The sequence below is a fragment of the Mastomys coucha genome, unplaced genomic scaffold, assembly GCF_008632895.1.
Source record: "Mastomys coucha isolate ucsf_1 unplaced genomic scaffold, UCSF_Mcou_1 pScaffold9, whole genome shotgun sequence".
In the NCBI taxonomy this organism is placed as follows: Eukaryota; Metazoa; Chordata; class Mammalia; order Rodentia; family Muridae; genus Mastomys; species Mastomys coucha.
The window spans coordinates 47,449,327-47,472,361 of NW_022196915.1; the positions used below are offsets into that span (position 1 = coordinate 47,449,327).

Sequence of the window (23,035 nt, forward strand, 5' to 3'; positions counted from 1 at the left end):
TTTTTTTTTTGCTTGATTTTGTTGGCTTTTTAAGGAAAAAAAAAAGTCTTGCTATGTAGCCCATGATATTGTGTAACTCATTATCTACCCTAGGCTGGCCTTGAACTAACTCATGGTGATCTTCCTAAGTGTGTGTGACCTCACTTGGTAGTATCAAATTACTTATGAGAAGTAAATGCATTGTCTACCTGGAAAAAATGATCCTGTTAAAAGGAATTGTGAACTGCTTCTTTAAATGTACTAGTCAGAAAACAGCAAAATTACTTAAGTCCAATACTTGGCTGCCACAAGCCCATGCAGGGGCCAGTGTGTGTGGAGGTGTCAGTCTCACAGAATCAGCAAGTATACCGATAGAGGAAGGGCTTTTCTGAACCCAGAAAGGAGTCTGTTAAGACAGGCTCAAAATGTTGGGTTTGTTTCTATTGTAGGGGGGATATGGAAATGGTTTACATTCTAGAAATTCTTTTTCTGAATTTAAAATGTTCTAGTTAGAGGTTCCTAAATTACCTATGGGCTGTAAGATAGCATATCTCAGAAGTAACTTTTTCACTAATAAGTCTTGCTGGGCAAGCTGAAAGTCACATTTTCTTCCCAGATTTATTTTATAAATAATTATGCCCTTCTTACAATTATTTGGGTTGAAAGTTATCTTTCTGTAGATGGTGATAATCATCTGAGCTGTCTTTCCTTATTGCCATTGTGATAGCTAGTTTGATGTCAACTTTACACAAGCTAGAGTCATTTGGGAAGATGGAACCTCAGCTGTGAGAATGTCCCACCTCGTTGGCCTGTAGGATATTTTCTTAATGATGTGGGAGGTCCAGATAACTGTGTGCTGTGACTCCCCTGGGATGGTAGTTCTGGGTTCTACAAGAAAGCAGGCTGAACAAGCCATGGGGAACAAGCTAGTAAGCAGCACCCCTCCATGGCTCCTCTATCAGCCCCTGTCAACAGGTTTCTGCCCTATTTGAGTTCCTGTCCTGACTTCCTTCAGCAATGAAGTGTCACCTGAAAGTTGTTAAGCCAAAGTCAAACCAACCTTTTCTTCCCCAAGCTGATTTTGATGATAGTGGGTTTAGCTCTCTCTCTCTCTCTCTCTCTCTCTCTCTCTCTCTCTCTCTCTCTCATAATCACATTTCTCCCTTCCCTATCCTCTCTCCAAATCCACCCATATACCTCTCTGCATCTCCTTCAAATCCACGATCTTTTTTCATTGTTATTACATGCACATATGTATTTGTTATGTACATATTTATCCCTAAATATAGCCTGTTCAGTCCATATAATGTTACTCGTATGTCTGTTTTCAGGGCTGACTGTTTGGCATTGGCCAACCACCTGGTGTGCTCTGACCTAAGAAAGACCACCTCCTCTCCCACTCCCAGTTTTCCTCAGTTGCCCATAGTTCTTTGCATAGTGTTGAGGCCTCATGGACTTTTCACCATCTAGTTTGGCATGCCATCCTTCTCCTGCTTGGGCAGTCACATTGCTGAGACTTTATGGGTGTGGCTTCTTATGTTACTAGAAGACACAGTCTCACAGAAAACTCCCTGATCTTCTGGCTCGTACAGTCTCTCTGACCCCGCGTCTGCAATGCTCCCTGGGCCATAGGTGCAGGAGTGTTTTGTAGGTGTTTCCATTTGTCACAGCATTAGAGACCCTAAAACACCATTTATATTAGTATATAAGGTGTGCTTACAAACATGTTTTCTTGAGACAGGGTCTTGTGGAGGCCCCTCCTTGTCAGGAAGCCCTCACACCAAGTAGTAATCAGATTTAAGAAGACAAGGAAGAATTCGCACACCCTTTGAGCTCCCATAAAATGGTTCCATTTGTTGAAAAAAAAAAAAAGAGAGTCTTGAAACTTATTTTAAAACCCTTTTCTGGCTGGAGGGATGGCTCAGCGGTTAAGAGCACTGGCTGCTAGAGGTCCTGAGTGCAATTCCCAGCACCCACATGGTGGCTCACAACCATCTGTAATGTATGCACCCTCTTCTGATGTGTCTGAAGACAGTGACATTGTACTCACATACATAAAATAAATAAATAAATCTTTTTTTAAAAACTCTCTTCTCTTTTCTGTATAAGAAATCATAAGCTGGGCAGTGGTGGCACACGCCTTTAATCCCAGCACTTGGGAGGCAGAGACAGGTGGATTTCTGAGTTTAAGGCCAGCCTGGTCTACAGAGTGAGTTCCAGGACAGCCAGGACTACACAGAGAAACCCTGTCTCAAAAAACAAAAAAACAAAAAACAAAAAACAAAAAAAAAAAAAAAAAAAAAAAAAGAAAGAAAGAAATCATAAAATATAGCTACCCTTCATCTCCCGCCCCAGATTTCGAAGTGGGAATGGAGTTTGGTTCACTCCAGTGTAGCACAGACCACTGCCAGGCTCACACTGAAAACCATCGCTGTCTTACCTGGAAGGCTGTAGGCGTGGCTAGATTCAGGTTCTCCCTGCCTTCCCAGCCTCCTCGGCTTGGAGTCCTTTGAGCATCCTGAACTAGAGTCTGCTCCCAGACTGTATCAGTATCACCATATCTAGGTGAGTCAGTAGATTCTGACATATTTCCAGGAGAATCTGGAGCAGCTGTCCCAGCCAGATCCTGGCCACCATTGGAATCCAGAGATGTTGAACTTTCGTTTTCGGGATTGAGAGAATTGATATCTTCTCCAGTGAGTTCAGGATAAGAGTCACAGAGAGAGCTGTCACCACCCAGAGGATTCTGCATCAGAGGCCAGGCATCCGAAAACTCAGCGCAGATGGAACGGGAAACAGACCCGAAGAAGGCTGGCATCGTGTCCCCCACAGAAGCCACGTTTCTAAACACACATCCAAAAGGTTTGTAAGTACTGGACAGTGACAAAAACCATTACTACAGAAAAGCATTTCAGCTATATTTTTAAGTCTGTGGCTGTAATATCAATATACTAAGAATTCCAGTGCTAACTATTGTTTTAAATTTCCCTAGTATGGCTACTGAAGCTACTCTGTTGACTTTGAAATTGATTTCTATACCTAATTTTAATTAATATGGGCATATCCAATGTCTAACACCTGCATCTTCTTAGTTTTAATTGAGTTTTCGTGATTATTGTTCTAGAAGAGTATGCCAACAGACTGTGGTGAGTGAGCCATTACTTTGAAATAACAGAAATGTCAGGAATAGAAGCTGGGGAGAGAGCTGTTAAGCCCATCCATACACTGCTCCCGAGACCTGAGCTCAGTTCCCTGCATCTACATCGGAGACTCACAGCCACCTGCAACACTGGCTTCAGGGGGACCTGACCCTGTTGGCCTCTGAGGACACCTGTACTTGTGTACACATCCTTACACACAGAAACACACACATATACTTTAAAATCTTATAAAAATAGGGAAATGTGAAACAAAAAAATGAAGTGAACGGGGAGAGGGTGTCAGAAGGTCACTGGTTATCAGTGACCCTCTGCAATCCCTAACCCGGACTCACTCAGGGTCAAAGAAGTCATTGGTAATGCTTAGGAGGCAGAGCTCTACAGCTTAACACAAAGGTGGTAAATCATAAGGATATATGTTTGCAAACAGGAATATACATTGTTGACTAGAAGGGCACTTACCTCTCCTGAAGGGTAGCGGTAGAATGCAGCCCGCAGCCAAGCGCAGCTCGCGCAGAGCTGCGCGCCTCCTCACAGCACAAGGATGGAATCAGATGAATAGGCCCTGAGAAGGCAGAAAAGTGTGAGGCAGGGGGCTTTCTTTTTCCCTGAACTTTCTTGTTCATTCCAGCTGAGCCTTGCTCCCCTTGGAAAGGTAGCTGATCCCATCTGGGCGACTGTTTAGCAGAAGGAAGAACTACACACTGGTGTCCAGACTGAAGCGAGAGGACAGACGATTTAACTCAGCCAGGGCTGTACAATGAGACAAGTCAGGAAGGAGGAGACAAGGGTGAAACATTCTCATTCCATGTGTGACATATGGGACCAATGTGGTACTTTCTGCAACATCAGAGACACTGGGTGATTCCAAGAGGCCAGTCCAACCACACTGGAATATGAGTAACGAAGTAGATAATGGTGCCTAAAAGATGACTTGGTACTGTCATAGGCACTACCCCCAGATGAACCAGAAACTTGGGACAATAGAGAGGGATACTTATCCAGATTGGCACCAGTGCTAAGTATTATTAGTTGCGTTAGGTTTGTGTATAGAAGGTCATCTGCTGAGGTCTGGAGTAGGACATGAAGTAGAAACCTGAGAGTCATGTCACCTTTGCCTGCCTGGGTCAGAGGTACATTTCCACCTGTATTAACTTTCCCTAATGGCTATTTCCAGCAACAGGCCAAGAGGCAGGCAAGGCTAGACCCTGATGTAGACCTCTCTTTTCCCTCTTCCTCACAGAAGTCATTGAAACCAGATTCACTAGTCTTTGGTTTGACTTGACCAGGTAACCAAGATGTACTGGTAAGTTTTAAGTCAACTTGACACAAAGTAGAGTCCTCTGACAGGAAAGAGCCTCAACAGAAAAGATGGCGCCATAAGCTGGGTCTATAGGCAAGCCTGTAGGGCATTTTCTTAATGAAGGATTGATGGTGGAAAGCCCAGACCACTGTAGGTAGTTCCGTCCTGGGCTGGTGGTTCTGGTTTCTATAAGAAAGCAGGCTGAACAAGCCGGTAAGCAGCACCCTTCCATGGCTTCTGCATCAGCTCCTGCCTCCAAATTCTTGCACTGTTTGAGTTTCTGCCTTGGCTTGCCTTGATGGACTCTGATGTGAATATGTAAGCCAAATAAACCCTTTCCTTCCGAGCTGCTTTCGGTCATGGAGCTTCAATACAGCCACAGTAACCCTGACTCCTGGGCACGGATGGTAGCCCCACTTCTACACAGCAGGAAGAAGTGACTGCAAGTGACAATGACTTCAAATGGAGAGACCTGGAACACCCAAACCAAAGGCATTGGAGGGAAGTCATGGAGACAGGTCAGCCATGACTGGAAAATCAGCCTGTGACCCGCTGCCACCCATTCTGAAGAATAATAGCCAGACTTGGCAATTCTCAGCTTTCCAGTCCCATTCTGCACTCCTGGTTCCTCTGGGCCCTTCATGTCCCAACTCACCATATGTTGGGGCTGAGTCCCGATGATATTGACAGCATGCTCTGTGGGCACAGTGGCGGAGCCGAGGCTGGTCAAAGCATGACAGCTCAGAGCCATTGTACTGAATATCCTGTGACCGCAGAGACCCTAGTGGAGAGGAGAGATCTGCAGTCAACACTTCTCCATAAGAAGACAGGCACCACACCCTTGCATTTGTGTTTTTAAAGAGTCAACACCATTACCCCATGTATTCCTTCCACGTACCTCAAGATACTCTGAAGACAGTAAACTGAAGACGCTCTGTATGCTAACCTTCCAAACATTAGTGCTTGGTCTAGAATAGCTTAATCTGAACCATAGTACTTCTATGAGCCTTCAGTGGGCAAACTCAAGCAATACAAAGCCTATGTCGTTACATATACATACCCTCCCCCATTTAACCTTTTTTTTTTTATTATTTTATGTGTAAGGGTATTTTGCCTGCATGTATATCTGTGCACAACATGCATGCTTGGTCCTCAAGAAGGTCAGAGAGGGCATGAGATACCCTGGGAGTGGACTTAAAGACACCTGTAAGCTGCTGTGTAGACTGGGAATTGAACCCTCCGCTTAAAGAGCAGCCAGTGCTCTTAACCACTAAGCCAACATATCTCCAGTTTCCAACCCCCACATTTTTGTGTGTGCTGGGAATTAAGGCCCAGGGCCTTGCACATGATAGGTAAATCCTCTACCACTTAACTACGGTTCAGCCCGTTTCATACCAGTGTCTACGTAACTTCCTGCATATGGGCTGAATGCCAGAAGCAGAGTGGCTTAAGAGAGACAATTTCAGACCATCGTGATATTGAAACACTGAGCCTAATGATAGCAAGCTGAGACCTGCCTGTTTCTTCTGATGCAGAGGCATACACGGTTTAAAATAATTTCCTGAGAATGTAGGGTATAGACAATTTTTACTTTTGCCTGGTAGCCTTGGGACATCCCAGCCTGGCCAGCATCCCTCTGAGGCCCTAAAATTCCTAAAGAGGCTTGTTTTCCTGTGTCTTGTATTCTAAATAGCTGGTGATGTTCTTCAGGTCTTAGGTCTTAGCTAGGCCTCTTGTGAACTCTTGTGCGACAATGCTAACAAGCTCACTTCACAGTAAGACAGAGGGACGGGAGCTTACAGCCGGGTTTCTTCTCCATGAACTGCCTCTTGCAGTAGATGACACACAGGATGAGCAGGGCGAGTAGCACCGTGGCCAGAGCACTGCAGATGACAGCAGCCAGCGCCGTGTCCCGGGGGCTGGAGACAGTGGATGAGATCTTCACAAGGTTCACCTTGCTGGTACCTGCGAGTGACAGCAACAGGTCAGTACACCCTCTGCAAGCCTGGACTCGAAATACTTTCAGGCATGGACCTTGTCTCATTGTACACCTTATCGTCACTCCTCACAGTCACATCCCCCAACCACGTAATCAGTTACTAAGCAACTGATTTATGATTTGATGTTGTTGTTGGACCACATTCATAGCTATTCTTGGCTGTGTCTAGCCTGTGGGTTGCAATCTAGACATACCAGGTTCACATGGCCCACGGTCACTAGCTATCTCCATGGGTATGAAGTACCTTGGAGCCTAACAGAGTCAGACAGGCTCCTCATTGCAATCATACCCGCCCCTCCTAAAAGAAAATCTTATTTCTCTCATTCAATGGCTACTTCGGAGTGTCATCTCGGCTGGATTAAGAAACGCATAGGACAGTAATGAGGTACAACTGGGGGTCTGCCTGGGAGAGTGTTTGCAGAAAGGGCTGAGGAAGATACATCCTGATTTTGGGCAATACCACCCCATGTTCTGGGCCTCAGAAAGGAGACATGCGGTTAAGCAGCAGCATCCCTTTCTCTTCCGGATTCACTGATAGGTGAACAAGTAGCCTCATGGTATGGGGAGCTGTTCCCCTGCCAGGCCTTCTGCACCTTGGCAGGATGTATCCCTGCCATAAACCCCATAAGCGCTTCCTCTCTTCAGCTGCTTTCTGCCAGGCACTGGGTCATAGGAATGGGCAGGGTGACTACAATGTTTTCCTAAGTCTTCCTACCTGTTGTTGTGTCTATCTGCTCTTCCCCTCCTGCCATGCAGACCTGTCCCTCAGCTGTCACTTGCTGGGTGATGCTGTTCCCCAAACAAAAGTTGCAATAGCAATCCCTAGGGTTTTATGCCCCCAACACACACACACTCCACTTTCTTTTCCTCCATGATGCTACTGTCGCCCAACATTTTACAAACTTCATTCTGAATCACTGTTATTCTCCTGGCTGCAGTTAGGCCGGCTTGGCAAGAGGTATGCGTCAAGCCTCTTATGCAGCTAGGCATGGCAATGTCTACAGTCAAGGTACTGGGGATGTGTGGATCATCTCAATTCAAACTCCGCCTCCACTGTGACCTGTGAACTGGAAGTAAGGGAAGCAAGAGGCCCAATGGCTGAGGCGGGTCAGCAAGGATGGCCCAGCACCAGGGTGGGACTGCTGTCCTTTGAACTCACCCCAGGCCTGGGGTTTTGAATCTTTTCATTACAGCAGGTTGATATTTTCTCTAGTTCCATCCCTAACACAGGGCAATGGCTCTTGTTAAGCTTGTTTACTCTTCATTTGTAATGCCTCCAAGGGATTCTGATACACAGTTGCTTGATGAAGGCTGGAGTAAAGGAGTGTTTGCAGAAAAAGAAAACCAAAAACCAAAAACCAAAAACCCTCAGCCCCTAAGTACCCCAGGGCATTGAGTCTATAAGGTCTGGCCAGTCAGTGAAATGAGTGTTTACTGAGTACCTCTTGGCCTGCTCTTGCCCACATGGCTGATGGCAGTGCGGATGGAATCAGCTTGAGCAAAGAGCAGCTTCGTTTACAGCCACGGCTGTGCGCAATCTTGCTATGACTAAGGAGAGAACGAGAGCAAAGGCCTGCTCGGCTTGATCGGTATGCAAACCCTGAAGATCATGGCCTCATCCTCAAAATGAACACCGAACAATAGATCAACCTTCCCTTGTGACGACAAATCCTGAAGCCATCCCATGGGAATGGCGAATTTGATCCTAACTAATAATACACAGAGAATGACAGCTGATCTACAACAAACGTCCCGAGCTCATGCCTTCTATCCAACCAAAGCTACTCTGGTACCAAGATAGCTATTAAAGGAATCAATATACATTCATACCATCTTATTCAAATAAGGCATAGTAACGTCTACTGATCCCTACCCTATCTCATTAGGTCAGCTAGACAGCTCCTAGCAAGAGCCCACATTCATCTTCTGCAAAGCATTACCCAAGGTATCCTCAGGACCATAGCAGATAGCGCAGCACCTCTTCAACACCAACCTCTCAATTCCAAGTGTTATCCTAACGCTTCACAGTAAGGGTTTTATAGTTATGGAATCTATAGGCACTTAATCCTAGGTTTGCCAGACTTGGAAGCATAAGCTTTTGTCTTCCTTTTTCATGTGTATGTGATGGACATGCATGTGTTTTGTGCATGTGTGTATATATATGTTCATATATATATGTATGTATATGTGTATATACATACATATATATATGCATGTGTGTGTATGTTCATGTATATATACACACACATATATATGTTGTGGGAATAATTTAAAAAAAAAATGAATCCACCCTGCAAACTTTCTCGCTGGTCCACGTTCTTTAGCCGGTATTGACTGGCATCACCGCATCCTGGTGGGCTCTTATTATTCTCTCCCAGCTATTTACAATATCTCGCTCACATGCAACTCTTTACACATCCCCACAATCATTCATCTAGATAGCGCCTAGGACCCGGTAAGTAAAGCATGACTCTTAAGGTCTTAACATCCAGTCAGATTTATATAATAATAAAATCACAATTTACAAGATGCCAATACAATAATTTCAGAACCAAATAATAAAGACAATATTCTTACCCAATTAATCTATTTTGTAAAAACCTTTGCTTGGTTGTATAACCACTCGAGGTCTGACTCTTCATCATCCTCTGACTCCATGATGATCTCTTCTCCTCCTGCTCATGACCTTTTTCCTCCCCCAAATCTAATTCCACCTCTCTATTCCTGTCCAATCACAGGCCTGTCACTGCCCTAATGTGATAGGACAGAAAAAATGCTACAGTGCATACACACACACACACACATATATATATACATATATATATGCATATGTATATGTATATGTAGGAACACTTATACGTATGTGTGTGTACATATGAGTGTGTGTGTAGGAACACTTATACATATGTGTGTATGCATGTGAGTGTGTGTGTATGTAGGAACATTTATACATATGTGTGTGTGCATGTGAGTGTGTGTATGTAGGAACATTTATACATATGTGTGTGTGCATGTGAGTGTGTGTAGGAACACTTATACATATGTGTGTGAGTGTGTGTGTGTAGGAACACTTATACATATGTGTGTGTGTGAGTGTGTGTGTGTGTAGGAACACTTACACATGTGTGTGTGTGAGTGTGTGTGTGTGTGTGTAGGAACACTTATACATATGTGTGTGTGTGAGTGTGTGTGTGAGTGTGTGAGTCCCGAGGGAGTCTTCCTGGCTTGTTCTCCACCTTGTTTGTTCCTTGAGGCATGGTCTTTCAGTTGAACCCACAGCTCATCCACATAGCTAGTCTAACTAGCCAGTTCATTCTAGGGATTCCCTGTCTCACCCTTTCCAGTACAGGTCTACAGGTGGGCTGTCATGTACACCAGTGCTTACATGGTTTTGGGGATCTGAACTCTGACCCTCAAGCTCACTGCCTTTGGAGACAACATTTTAATTGCTGATCCATCTCCCAGGCCCAACTCATGCTAATGGTTTTTTTTTTTTAACATTATGTTAAATTCTTTGCAACACCTTAGAATAAAGCATATATGTAAACTGTAGTGTAAGGAACTATTGACTCAAATTCTGAACAGGCAGATAAATTCCAGCTAGCCAGCTAACTTACATTATGGTTTGACCTAACATCAAACATACACAGGCCTTCTCAAGTTCAACTCATTTTATCCCTAAGAACAAAGAGGTAACTGGATTTTACTGCACTGAAAGATAACACAGAGCTTCTGGTATTGGTCCTAAAACACTCCTTTTAAAGTACACACTGTATAATTAGATTACTGTTGCTTCACAGTGGGAGTGGGGAAGAACAAGTGAAGGATGAACTAATGATGCCTTGGGTCTGGGTTCTCATTTTGAGGATCTCACTAACGACTTGTATGTTCTCCAGGGTGTTAGGACATGAGGGTACTAATCTGGGTTTGCAGTGTAGAATCTCCCTCTGGAACCTGAACACAGTAGGGAGCTTAATACTCCTTGCTGATGGCCGTGCTGTTTTGGCATAGGCAACTCGATTTGTAGTTCTGGAATGTAACTGGAACTCAGACATCTTACAATATTTCTCACTGGAATATTTTATCTGTTTTACTTTTAGATTTGTTTTGAGTAAGCTACAATTTATCCCATTGCTTTTTGTGACCTTCCACCATTACCAACAGTCAAAATCCAAGCCCATTGAAGGCTGAGCACAATTTTGGATGAACTGCTTCTAGCCATGTTCTTTAGTAACAATAAAAGCCGCTAGCAAAGTGTCCTTGAAGTTTCAGGGAGGCAAGAACACAGCCCTGGAGCAAAGGCTTTATCTTGTTCATCTAAACTGGTAAAAAAAAAAATCCATGATAACATTCAACAATATGAAATCCAGATGTGCCCCGATATGCCAATGAGCAAAATAGCTGGTTTTTCATCCACTTCATACCAAGCATTCCAATGATGGATGAACATAAGCCTTAGTCATTCACACTTTCTTCATTCAGGCTTTGATCTTTAGTTTTTAATAAATGATAGAAATAGCATTTCAAAATAAGATTCCTAAGTTTTTTTCTGTCCATAGCCATGTCTATATTTTAGAAATTGACTTTTCTGGAGGGAGGAATGGGGGAAGTGATAAGATTCTATTTTAGTTAAAGCTGTATTAAAAATGTATTTTCTTTGATTTAAATTTTTCACCTTTACTTATCTTATTGTCTCTTGTGTGTATGCATCTGAGTATATATTATGTATGGTATACATAATTATAGTATGCATGCAGAGCTCAGAGGACAGCTTATGGGTCGGTTCTCTCCTACTGGATGAGTCCTAGAGAGGAAACTCAGACCTCTGCTCTCCAGGCTTGGTGGCAAACACCTTTTCTCGCTGAGCTCATTTGCCTTGGTTTTCTCATTGTAACAACATATGCACAAAGTTCTGCAGCTGAGACACCAAGGAGAGTCACTATGCTGTCTGTGATCGTGGCTAATTCCAGAACACATTCATTATCAACATACCCCCTAAACCCAAGCCCTAAGCACTCACTCTCACCCAGACCTTGACAAGCATTGAGCTGCTTTCTGTTGCTATGACATTGACTGCTCCATGTGTTTCTGCATTAGATGGAATTGCACAGTATTATATGGTCCTCATGACTGGCTTCTTTTACTTAACAATATTTTCAAGGTTCATCTACAGTGTAGATGCATCAGAGTTCACTTCTTTTAGTGGTTGAATAATATCTCACTGAACAGATACACCATATTTTTTTCATATTTTTTATCCATTTGCCTGATGATCTTTGTTTTTAACCCTTATAGTTAAACCCTTGTAGTTTAACCCTTGTAGTTATTTTGAGTATTTTGAGTGAGTTTTGAGCACTTATATATAATCTTTTCCAATATATTTTAAAACTTTCCATACTTTGAAATTGTTTCAAATACTCTCATTACTGAAATTATAATAATTAAGCTTATATAAATTCATCAGTCAAAAATATTTCATGAACAAGAATGAGAGTAAGGGTTGTCAAAGCTGCAGGGAAGAGTCAGCTCATGAGGGAGTTTACTACTACATATAGTAAAGTTACTAAGTAATTTTGGATTCTACCCTAAGGAGAATGGGAAGTACTTGACAATACTGGAATCAACAGTCTCAAGTATGTATGCTCAAGCCAGTGAGTGATTCTTCAGTATTGTATTTTGAGGGCACTCCTACCAAGTACAGCTCTGTATCTCCATTTCCCACTTGGATTGCATCCTGGGTAAAGGCAAAAATCACTGTAGGTGAGCTCACAGGCAGAACTGGGAACAAATGAAATCCATCATGTATGTCAAAGACACCAATGGGCCCTCTCAACTGCATTGGTATGGGATGGAGGTTATTTACATTTTTCTTTCTTAACAATTATTTTTACTATTTTTGGATGCTGCATGCCTCCATCACGCACACTCACGCACACACAAAGGCCAGAAGATAACTTGTGGAGGCTGTTTTTTCTCTCATCTATGTAGGTTCTGGGAATCAAACTCCAGTTGTCAAGCTTGATAGCATGCATCTTTGCCCACTGAGCCATCTTGTGGGTCCTTCATTTTATTTTTATTTGATAAAAAAAAAATCATTGTATATATTTCTTGCCAATAAACTCTACACTCTGCTAAAAGACACCTTAAGAGACATGATCGCAGCCGAAGTTGAAGATGGTTTGCCCTCATCACTTTTCTGTCCTCTAGGTTCTACAGGGGAAGGTTGAAGCCTCACTATCCCGGGCATCGGGGAGTGGTGTTGGTTTTCGTATAGCAGGTGGCTGTTGTAAAAAGAGCTTCTTTGACAGCACTTTCCACAGTTTCCAGCTAGTGTCTTAGCTCCTCACTCAGCTCTGCTAAAGCTCAGAGAGAAACAAGGTGTCTAGCTGATCCTGAACTAGCTAGAAAGGCTAAGACCCTGCCTGAAAGCAAAGGGTTAAAGAAAGGATGTCTGTTTTAATTATAACGAACAGTTGTTTTAATTAGAACTAATGCACAAAGTACCACCAATGACTTTTGAGATAAATTAGTGTCTCAAACAACATACAACAAACGAACGGGCAGGTTGGATGGAGTGACTATTTCTACAAACGCATCTTAAGAGTTGTGCTCCGAGCATCTGGTTTTACTAAAGAAGGAAGAGGACAACTAGCAAATGGGTAAAGCCCAAAAGCTGATAAGATGTCTGCGGGGCTCCGGGGTTGGGGGTGGGGGCAGAGGCAGATTTTGTGAAAATACAAAGCACTGCTTGTTAATCAAGCTGAGCACTTGCTCCTGAGAAAACACAGAGGTATTCTTCTGTCCGATTTAGACAGGCCCAACAGACACAAGCTAAGCATCTCACGGCACCTCACAAGTGCGTATAGTAATTATGAGTTGGACAAAGATTAAAGTGGTTACTGGAAGCCTCCCTCCACTGGTCCACATGTGACATCAGCTGACCTTTATTTACTCCCTTAGCCTTCCTGCTTTCTCTGCCTTTAAATTTTCCCAAGTGTGCTGCTATTCACTTGAATGGTAGAGGGCTTTGTGGCCAAGTCTGTGTTCAAATCCTAACATTGCCATTTTCTTTTTCTCTTTCTTTCTTTTTTTGGTTTTTTGAGACAGGGTTTCTCTGTGTAGCCCTGGCTGTCCTGGAACTCACTCTGTAGACCAGGCTGGCCTCAAACCACCTGCCTCTGCCTCCCAAGCACTGGGATTAAAGGTGTGAGCCACCACTGCCCTGCACATTGCCATTTTCTACCTGTGTCAATGGTAACCTTGTGCCTCTTCACCCTTACCAATGAAATCAAGAAGTATTGATGGTTAGTAGGATGTTTGTGAGCACCTAGATTCTAGGTTCTAGAGGAACACTGCTCTTGAAGGATCACATGTTTCCTGACACATGACATCACTCCATAAGTTCACCATGCATTCTCCTCGGTATTTGGAATTGACATCATAAGTACTATGTTGTTGGGGGTCTGGAGTTCCATTAAACCTAACTGAAACCGCCTCCATAGGGAACACAGCTGACCCAGGGAATGAAATGATTAATTAGAAACTCCTACTCCATCCTGTAACTGATGGAATGGGATACAGAGAATTATTTGCTCTTGGGTCCTCACATCTCCAAAGCCCTGTACCTTTAAGAAGCAAAACTAATGCTAAAAAACGAAGCAAGGGCATTTGATCTGAAGGTAGAATCTCCTTTTCTATAAAAGACACAGACATCACTACAGAGAACTTCCCCAAAGTTGCAAAGTGACGTTACACAATCCTCTAGAACAATTAGTATAATAGCCAATCTTTAAGAATTACTTGAATGGGAATGAGAAAGCCATGACTAACGAAGTGCTTCCAGGGAAAGTTCTTTGACAGGCAAACCAGAGCCTTTGAACTCACCTGTCAGTTACAGAGCTGGTTCAGGCAAGCTCAGTGAGGGCTACCTGCCAAATCTTTAAGGGAATCCTGATGGTGAACATTGTCATTCAAGGAAGGCAAACTACAGACTCTGTTGCAAAGGCTGATCATCACGGTTCGCTTGACAGGATGGAGAGCCACCTGGGACATGTACTTTCCTGGTGTGTCTAGGGGGATGCTTCCAGAGAGGTTAAACTGAGGTGGAAAAACCCACCCTGAGTGTGGCCATGGCATTTGACAGGCTGAGGTTTTGGACTTAACAAGAAGAGGAAGGAGGGATGAGAAGCAGAATCCATCAGTCTATGTCCTGGCAGCGGACACAATTAACCAGTGTCTTATGGACCAGCCACCATGCCTTCCCCACACTGATGGACATGGGCTTCCTGTCTCCACGTCTTCCCCACTGTGACAGACGTGGGCTTCCAGTCACCATGCCTTTCTACTCTGATGGACATGAAGTTCCCATCACCACACCGTCCTACTCTGATGGATGCAGCCTTTTCCTCTTTGGGTTACTTCTGCTAGGTATTCTGCTGGAGCAACAAGAAAGTGACCAATGTACTTCCTTCTCCTGGAACACATCTTCAGAGAATTTGGTGGTGTAAATGCTAGCACTGAACCTGGGTACAGCTTCTCTATGAGATTCCTGACTCTTCCCCAAACTGTAGCAATGTCCTTAACACACAGAACAAACGAGAAGAGATTTTCCTCCCCTAGTTTCACTGAGGCCCTAACTCGTACAGTTTGGCCTAATGTCTATGTCATCGTGAAAGACAACCTAACCTGATGTGTAGAAAGGCGGCAGCCTACTCTTGCATCAAAGACTGAGTCTCAGCCAATCACAACAGATTACAGGTCAAACCGTGCTCCAATAAGGCAGATACAAGCTAGCACCCAGCAGGCTGCCTTTATATAGACTTGTCAGATGTTTGTCTTTTAACGGTTTAGATTGGTTAACTGTAAAGAAGTAGAAATATAAACATCAAGCAAAAACAACAGTCTTTAAATCACATGCAGATTGGGATGAAAGGAAAGGGGTCAGGGTTGATGGACTCAGTGAGCCTGGCAGAAGGCATCTAATGGAGAAATCTGTATCTCTCAACCAAGTGTCTGTCCAGGTCTACGTCAGTGTTCAAATGTGCAAAGGTGAGGGGCAGTAAAAGGAGTGTATGACAATTCTCCTCGTGGGCAAGCTAATTAGGTCACAAATACGGACTGATGACAGCTAAGCAGCTCTGATCCACTGGGTTAGTGTCAGAGAGAAACTCCTGTACATGGGAGGGAGAGGGGCAAACACATAGAGGGAAGTGCTGGACAATTCTCCAGCCAACAGAAGCATATGTACCTGCAAAAATAGCTAATGCATGAGAATCACATCCAGCAGTGAGGATAGCATACCCACCCCCTTCCCTTCCTCCTCGGGCTTAACCTTTCATTTTTAGCAGGAGAGAATCAAGCTGTCAGTCAAGGCTAGGTACATTTTAGTAATCAAAAAAGTTGTTGAGAGTAAGGTCAGAGAGGCTAAAGTCTCCCTGAGGGAATTAGGCAAGGGCTTAGGCGCTGTGCGGTCCTGCTGAGAGGGTTCACCACAAGGTCTTTATTGTAGCGCCCTTTGATGCATCTCCTTTCAAATGACCAAAGCTTTTATGGCCAAGTCACCCAGTCATTTGACAGACAGCTGACCCTTCCCTTGTGCCCAGTGGCCTTGACTAGGGAGTTGTCAATTATGCAGCCACTTCTTTGACCATTGGGGAGGGGACAATACCTTGAACACTTCCTGGATGTTTTGAGGAAACTGTACTAGCTGCTAGCAGCTGAAGCCATGTCATTGCTCGGGAGGCCATGACTGCTCCAGAGAGCCACAGAGACTTAATGGACCCCATTCATCTTTTAGCTAGGACAGAGAACTTCCCTAAATGGTCCAGCAAAAAGTTTAACTGAAGTACATCTGAGGCTCAAGATTGGTGGAATTAGAAAGGAATGGACCAGTATGTTGTGCCTTCTTGCGTGTGTGTGTGTGTGTGTGTGTGTGTGTATGTGTATTGATTCTCAGTCCGGAAGCTTCTCTTTTGTGTATGACTATACCCTGGTGCCTTATGTTCTGATGCTGTGAAGAGACACCATGACCAAGGCAACTCTTACAAAAGGAAGTGTTTAACTGGGGCTTTGCTTATAGATTCAGAGCTTAGTCCATAATCATCCTGATGGGGAGGGTGGCAGCTGGCAGGCATGGTGCTGGAGAAGTAGCTGAGAACTTTACATCAGGTAACAGGGAGGGAGAGAGACAGAAAGTCAGACCAAGTTGGGGAAACCTCAAAGCCCTCCACCCCGCCCCCCAGGGACATACATCCTCCTCCAACAATGTCACACCTACTCTAACAAGGCCACACCTCCTAACCCTTCTAATTCTTCCCAACAGTTCCACTCCCTGGTGACTAAGTATTCAAATATAAGAGCCTATGGTGGTGCCATTCTTATTCAAACCACCACACCTGGTGTTGCGACATTGGCCTCAATACAATTCTAATTCAAATGAGGTCTTTCATTTGTGGTCTTACGTTTGTTTATTTTGTTTATGGCTGGTTGAGTGAAAGAGCTAATTACACTAAGAGCAAACTCTAGGATTCAATCCCAGCAAAGACAGCAATGGCAATGAGTGTTCCTCAGCTATGGAAGAGCTCCAGAGAGAAGTCTGAAGGAGAAAACTGGAGAGCTGAGGCTGTGGGAGGCAACCAGCTATGAAGTCCAGATCATGAGAGCTTCAGGCTTAGATCAAAGGAAGAGTTGGAGAGAGCCACCAAGGCTAAAAACTCTGGGGCCCTGACACCTGAAGCTTGGGGGCCTATGCATTCACTCGGAAGCCTCTGACCTGCTTTGGAAAGCTTGGAACAGTAAACTTGTGGTCTCAGAGCACAAAGCCATAAGCCTCTGCATTTGTCAGCCCAGAGTCACTCTAACCTGAACACCCAGAATTTAAGTTATCTGGCTTTTAAAGCTGGGACCTATAAGGTTCCAGTTCTCAGGGCCTCGGGCTGCAAGCTATGGGGTCTGCCAGCCCAGCTCATGAGCTTCTGGCACTGATGTGCTCCAGATTGCCAATACTGGGGGACTGATGCTGGCTCACTGTTTCCACCTGAACAGGGCAAACTGACGCACAGTCCACTGTGTGCAACAATGTATTTGTCAAAAATCGAGGCATGTGTGGTTAAGGAGGAATCCAGATGTTTCTAGTTAGCCTCAGCATGGCTAGCTGTGCTTTCTGACTTGTATTATTAATCTTTCGGGTTATTAGAACTGATTTTCAAAGATCAGTCTGTACTTGGTGAGTGTAGACATGGGTGTGGTTCTCTATCCAACCACGACCACTGTTTACCATGCAAACCCTCTCCTGCTACATAGCTGGCCCCTTCACGGCAGGCTTTAACAGTCTCCAGGCAGTCTCCTCTCTGAGACAGCAGCACCCTGACAGCTCTTCACCAGCACACAAGTGGATTCCACTAGTATAAAGGCCATCTACATGACAGAGTCAGCTGATAGGCCAATGCAGATTTATTCTTTTTTTCTAAAAGAAAATAATAAAAATAATTAAAAAAATACTAAAATAATAAAAAATACTAAAAATTATTTTAGGTCCTGCGTGACCTTACTCAACATGTCCAGGCTACGGCTCTCTGAGCCAATGTAGCTACATGAACCTGTTTGGTTCATACTGAATTTTACTGGCTCAGAAGCCACCTGGGAAATAGAAGGAACCGTGACATGAGTGTCCTTCCCCAAGAGAACTATGGCTGGTCACTCAAAAGCATTGGTCCAGGCTATTAGAGTACAAATCACCACTGACTCTACAGTCAGAAGAAGTTAGTCTTAAAGAGTTTCAAATTCCCTTCAAACTTGACTTTGGATTTATTAGCATAAAATGTTCAAGGTTTCTGCCTAGGGAACAGACAGACACTTAAGCGCACTGCTAAGAGGCTGAGCTTAGAGCTCTTGCTTCTCCTCAAGTGGACAAAAGAAGAGTTATAGACGGACAAGACAGAGCCATGTTCTCTACTCTCCTGCATGTGTGCATTGTACAGTCCACATGTAGAGATGCTCACAAGAGAAAGCTAGAGGAAACCAGTAGCCCAGAGCGGGGCGAGGCTGGCATGATGGCCAGAGGTCAGCATTATTGACGGGGACTGAGGTGATGTGGGATATATTCAGCTGGCAGTGTCTAGAATGCTTAGCAAGTCCTGAGAGAGCCAGATGAAACCGTAAAGCGTATGCATGAGGCGAGGACACATAACCACAGGAGAGACTCAAGGCAGGGGTTGTGCTCCCGGAAGACTGAAGCTTGGGAAGCTCTTGCTTTCTTCCGTTCTATTTGCTCATAGATCATTTGGCCTAGGGATATAATATTTCCCACCAGGCTAAGACAGATCAAATATCATACGCGTCTTTGAGGAGAAAGGAAAAAATGAAAGGCAGTCAGGAAGAGCTCACTACTGCAGGAGAGTAACTGGCAGGGCAGGGAGGTTTTCAGGCTCTGAGTGATGACTGCATCCACTGAGGAGGTCTGAGGAGACTGTCCGGTTCCTTCAGGGGGAGGAGGTCTGGGGGGACTGTCCGGTTCCTTCAGGGGGAGGAGGTCTGGGGAGACTGTCCGGTTCCTTCAGGGGGAGGAGGTCTGGGGAGACTGTCCGGTTCCTTCAGGGGGAGGAGGTCTGGGGAGACTGTCCGGTTCCTTCAGGGGAACTCAGCTCCTAAGGATAACTCTTTCTTTTAAATTCCTCTTTAGTGCTTGCTGGATGCCGTTTGGCACTTTAATTAGCACAAATACTATAATTAACACTGAAAGAAAAATCATATGGCACCAAACAGCAGCTGACCATCTGCAGCATTTCTTTGTGAATGCAATAAAGTTAAAAGATTTTTTTTTCCTGCTTTCAAGGATGTTTTGTTCTTTTTATTACCCCACCCACCTAAAAGTCTTTCGGTGTTTATTTGCCTGGAGGAAACAATGAGGTCTTTAAACTCTGCACCAAGAAGCAAAAAAGACACCATAAAAGAGAAACACATTACGATGGCTTTGAACATCTGTGGCGAGGGACAGGAAGCTCAAAGAGGACCTCAAAGGGACAGAAGCTGGACTGCCATCTGGGAACCGAAACGAGGGAAGCCCCCGGTGGCCCCTGCCCTCCCAACTCTAAGTGTGCATGCTCTCCTTAACCCCTGGAGTGCCACACACCACCAGAGCCCTTGGAAAGCAAGGCCCTGCCAGGGAAAAGGCCAGATGGGAACAGACATAGAGGCAATGATGCCCGAGCCAATCTTCCTGGGCTCTCAAATTATCGAGGTGGGAAGTAAGAAAGAAGTAAGCGGGTGGGACTGTCCACATTCAATGACACATTATTTATTTCCACCCTGAGAATAAGGGTCTGTGCATAGTTTAAAACTCCTGACTGGGTATAGAGGAAGAGAAAAATCTAGACTTACATAGCCAGTGTCTCCCCGTGCCTCCCATTCCAGCAGAGTTAGTCCTGTGCCTAACTCATCTACATTTTGTAGGTGAAAGAGCTGAGGGGTTTGCAGTAGGTTGGAAAGAGGACATGAAATGAATTTGAAAATTCAACCCATGTTTTGTTATCACTTGTGGTTTATAACATCTCCATCTGGTACATGAAAAGACAGGGGAACAAAAAAATAAGTGCTCTGTTAGATGCTATGGCCAGGACCCAAAGTCAAGACTTCTTCACAATGAGCATGGAATGTGGTCGTTCAAGGAAGACTGATCTGCATCCATCTTAGGATGAACAAATGATGTGAAAAGACAGGCTACAGGAGAGATGACAAAGGACTCCTCCCTCCCCTCTCCCGGGTGTATTCTTAGGCATCCGATACCTGTATCCCTAGCACCTAAACCACAGAAAACATGCTGGTGTAATATCACACAGTATGATGTGAAACCCCCTTAGCCTCTTTCCAATGTTTCTCCTGAGGATGATGGTCAGCTTTAACTATCAACCTGACAAAGTCTGGAATCACCTGGGAAGGGAGTCAGAATGAGGGCTATCTAGGTGGCTGGCCTGTGGCTGGCATGTGAGGGTTTCTTTGGTTTTGTTTTTTTTGTTTGTTTGTTTGTTTGTTTGTTTTTCGAGACAGGGTTTCTCTGTATAGCCCTGGCTGTCCTGGAACTCACTCTGTAGACCAGGCTGTCCTTGAACTCAGAAATCTGCCTACCTCTGCCTCCCAAGTGCTGGGATTAAAGGCATGTGCCACCACTGCCCGGCATGGGGGGTTTTCTTAATTGGGTTAATTAATAGAGGTGAGAAAACTCAGCCTGAACGTGAGCTGCATTATTTCATGGGTTGGCCTCTGGACAGAAACGGAGCATAGGTGTGCTGAGCGTAGGCAGGCAGGCACTCACTGCTCCCAGCTCTTGACTGTGGGTGTAATATGACTCTTTCAATGACCTATCACCCGACTTCCCAAGAATGATGGACAGAACCCCAAGACTGTGAGCCAAATAAATCCTTCCTTCCTTGCGTTAGTCAAGGATTTTATTACAGCGATGGTGCACTAGCCACTTTTCTGTTGCTGTGATGAAACCCTATGGCCAAGGCACCTTAGAGTAAGAGTTTATTTTGGCTTACAGTACCAGAGAGACAGGGTCCATTGTGGAGCAGGAAGCCGAGACCTCACATCTCAACAACGAGCAGGGGGCAGAGAGGGCAAATTGGGAGTAGCTAAGTCTCTTTATTCTCCAAGTCCGCCCCAGTGACATACTTCTGCTAAAATCCTGTCCCTTAAAGCTCCCCAAACAGCACCAGCAGCTGGAAGCCAAGTGCTGAAATACCTGAGGCTAGGGGGATATTTCTCATTCAAGTATAGATTGGGGGCCAGCAAGTGGAATGTGCTAGTTTGAATACACTTGGCCCAAGGAGTAGCTCTATCAGGAGATGTGGCCTTGTTGGAGAAAGTGTATCACTGTGGGCTTTGAAGTTCCACTCAGTGCTGAAGAGACCCTCCTATTTGCTTCCTGGAAGACAGTCTCTTCCTGGCTGCCTTTAGATCAAGATGCAGAACTCTAAGCTCCTTCTTCAGCATTCTGCTTACCTGCATGCCTACCATGCATCCTGATATAATAATGAAAATGGACTAAACCTCTGAATTTGCAAGCCAACCCCAATTACATATTTGCTTTAAAAAAAGAGAGAAAGAAAAGAAAAAGAAAAAAGTATATTAGTCAAATGTTGTTCTTTGTCACTTCCACATATATTATGTCTTCTGAATTCCAAAATCCATGATGGTTTTGTTCTTCTAACGAAACAGGAAACATTCCATAGAACCACACACCCTCCTGGCACGTAAAGCATCCTCTATATGACTTGTAATGCCTAATACGGCATGAAGGCCGGTAGATAGCTATACAGTGCTTTGAGCAGAAGAAAATCTGTACAGAAACATGGCTTCAGAATGTCTTTGACAACCTGATTGGTTGACTCTGCAAGTGTGAAATCCACAGAGAAGGAGGGCTGGCTATATAACTAAGATTACTATGTTCTTAGAGTAAAACCAGTAATTAAATCAGCCAAACGGCACTTATTTAAGTTAAATTAATTAAATTGCATTAATTAAATTAATCATCAGTTCTTGAGAAATGAGCAGAAAGTCTGTTCCTCAAATGCATTTACTGCACCAGCTGGGCATTTTCTGCTTAATTAGGGCACCAGGTCCCTGCTTCCTCCCTTGTTCCCAAAGTCTATTCTCAACAGCTGCCACTGCTGTAGCTAACATTCCTGCCCACAGTAGTCTCTTCGATGTTCTCACCAAGCTCCACTGAGATGCAGCCTCTGCTGAGTGAGTTCCGCATGTCGAAGCTGAGTCTCTATCCTCGGGTCTCCTCATTCGGGCCTCCCTCCACACTTGACTGTCTTTATAAACCACTTTCATACTGGGTGTTCCTTAATATACAGTCTGGCTAAGCAGCAGCCCCTACTCATTTTAAAGAGCGTTTGACCTTAGAGGCAGAGTCCTGTCTGTCACTTGTCACCAGAAAGCTGTTCTGGGGCTATTAATTTTGCGTTCCCGTGCCTGTGTGAGTGTCTGAAGATACCTGCCATTCCTCAGATGCTGCCCACATTTTTTGTTTATTTTGAGAGGAGGCCTGCCTGTCTGCCTCCCAACACCAGGATTCCAAGAACACTTGGCCATACTGGGCCATTTACAGGCAGGTTCTAGGGTTGAACTTAGGCCCTCCAGTTTGTCCAGCAACTGCCTTACCAACTGAGCTATCTTTCTACCTCAGGAGTTATTCTTTTTAAGCAGACTTTAATTTGTTTTTCAGTATTGTAGACACTGTGGGCAATCATCTGAGTAAAAACATTTATGCCAACACTTTTTAGGCATCTGGATGAAAATGAGGCCTGACTGGGACATGGGGATAAATGCACGTGCCACCTTTAAATAGCAAACAAAGAAAGCCTATGATGTTGGGGCTGCTCACAAACAGAGCTGCTCAGGCTCAGTCCCCTTTGGAATGGGGTGACAGAAGGGCTCTGAACCTGGGAGGTGGGTGGAGCTTTGTGAGGATTCCTGTCAAAGCCACTGACAGGCAAACTCATAAGAAATTATGTTTCAGCCGGGCAGTGGCGGCGCACGCCTTTAATCCTAGCACTTGGGAGGCAGAGGCAGGCGGATCTCTGAGTTCGAGGC

At 44.5% G+C, this 23,035-nt stretch overlaps 1 protein-coding gene across 2 annotated transcripts in view; it reads right to left on the minus strand.

Annotated features, from left to right (window-relative positions):
• Tnfrsf19 (TNF receptor superfamily member 19) overlaps positions 1-23,035 on the minus strand; it is a 91,845-nt gene that overhangs the window by 3,650 nt on the left and 65,160 nt on the right. For both annotated transcript variants that reach the window (XM_031362944.1, XM_031362945.1), the window contains exons 6-9: positions 6,241-6,405; positions 5,096-5,221; positions 3,600-3,702; positions 2,420-2,822 (exon numbers count right to left, since the gene is read on the minus strand). In XM_031362944.1, the coding sequence (XP_031218804.1) occupies positions 2,420-2,822; positions 3,600-3,702; positions 5,096-5,221; positions 6,241-6,405 (797 nt within the window). The remainder of the gene's footprint in view (positions 1-2,419; positions 2,823-3,599; positions 3,703-5,095; positions 5,222-6,240; positions 6,406-23,035) is intronic.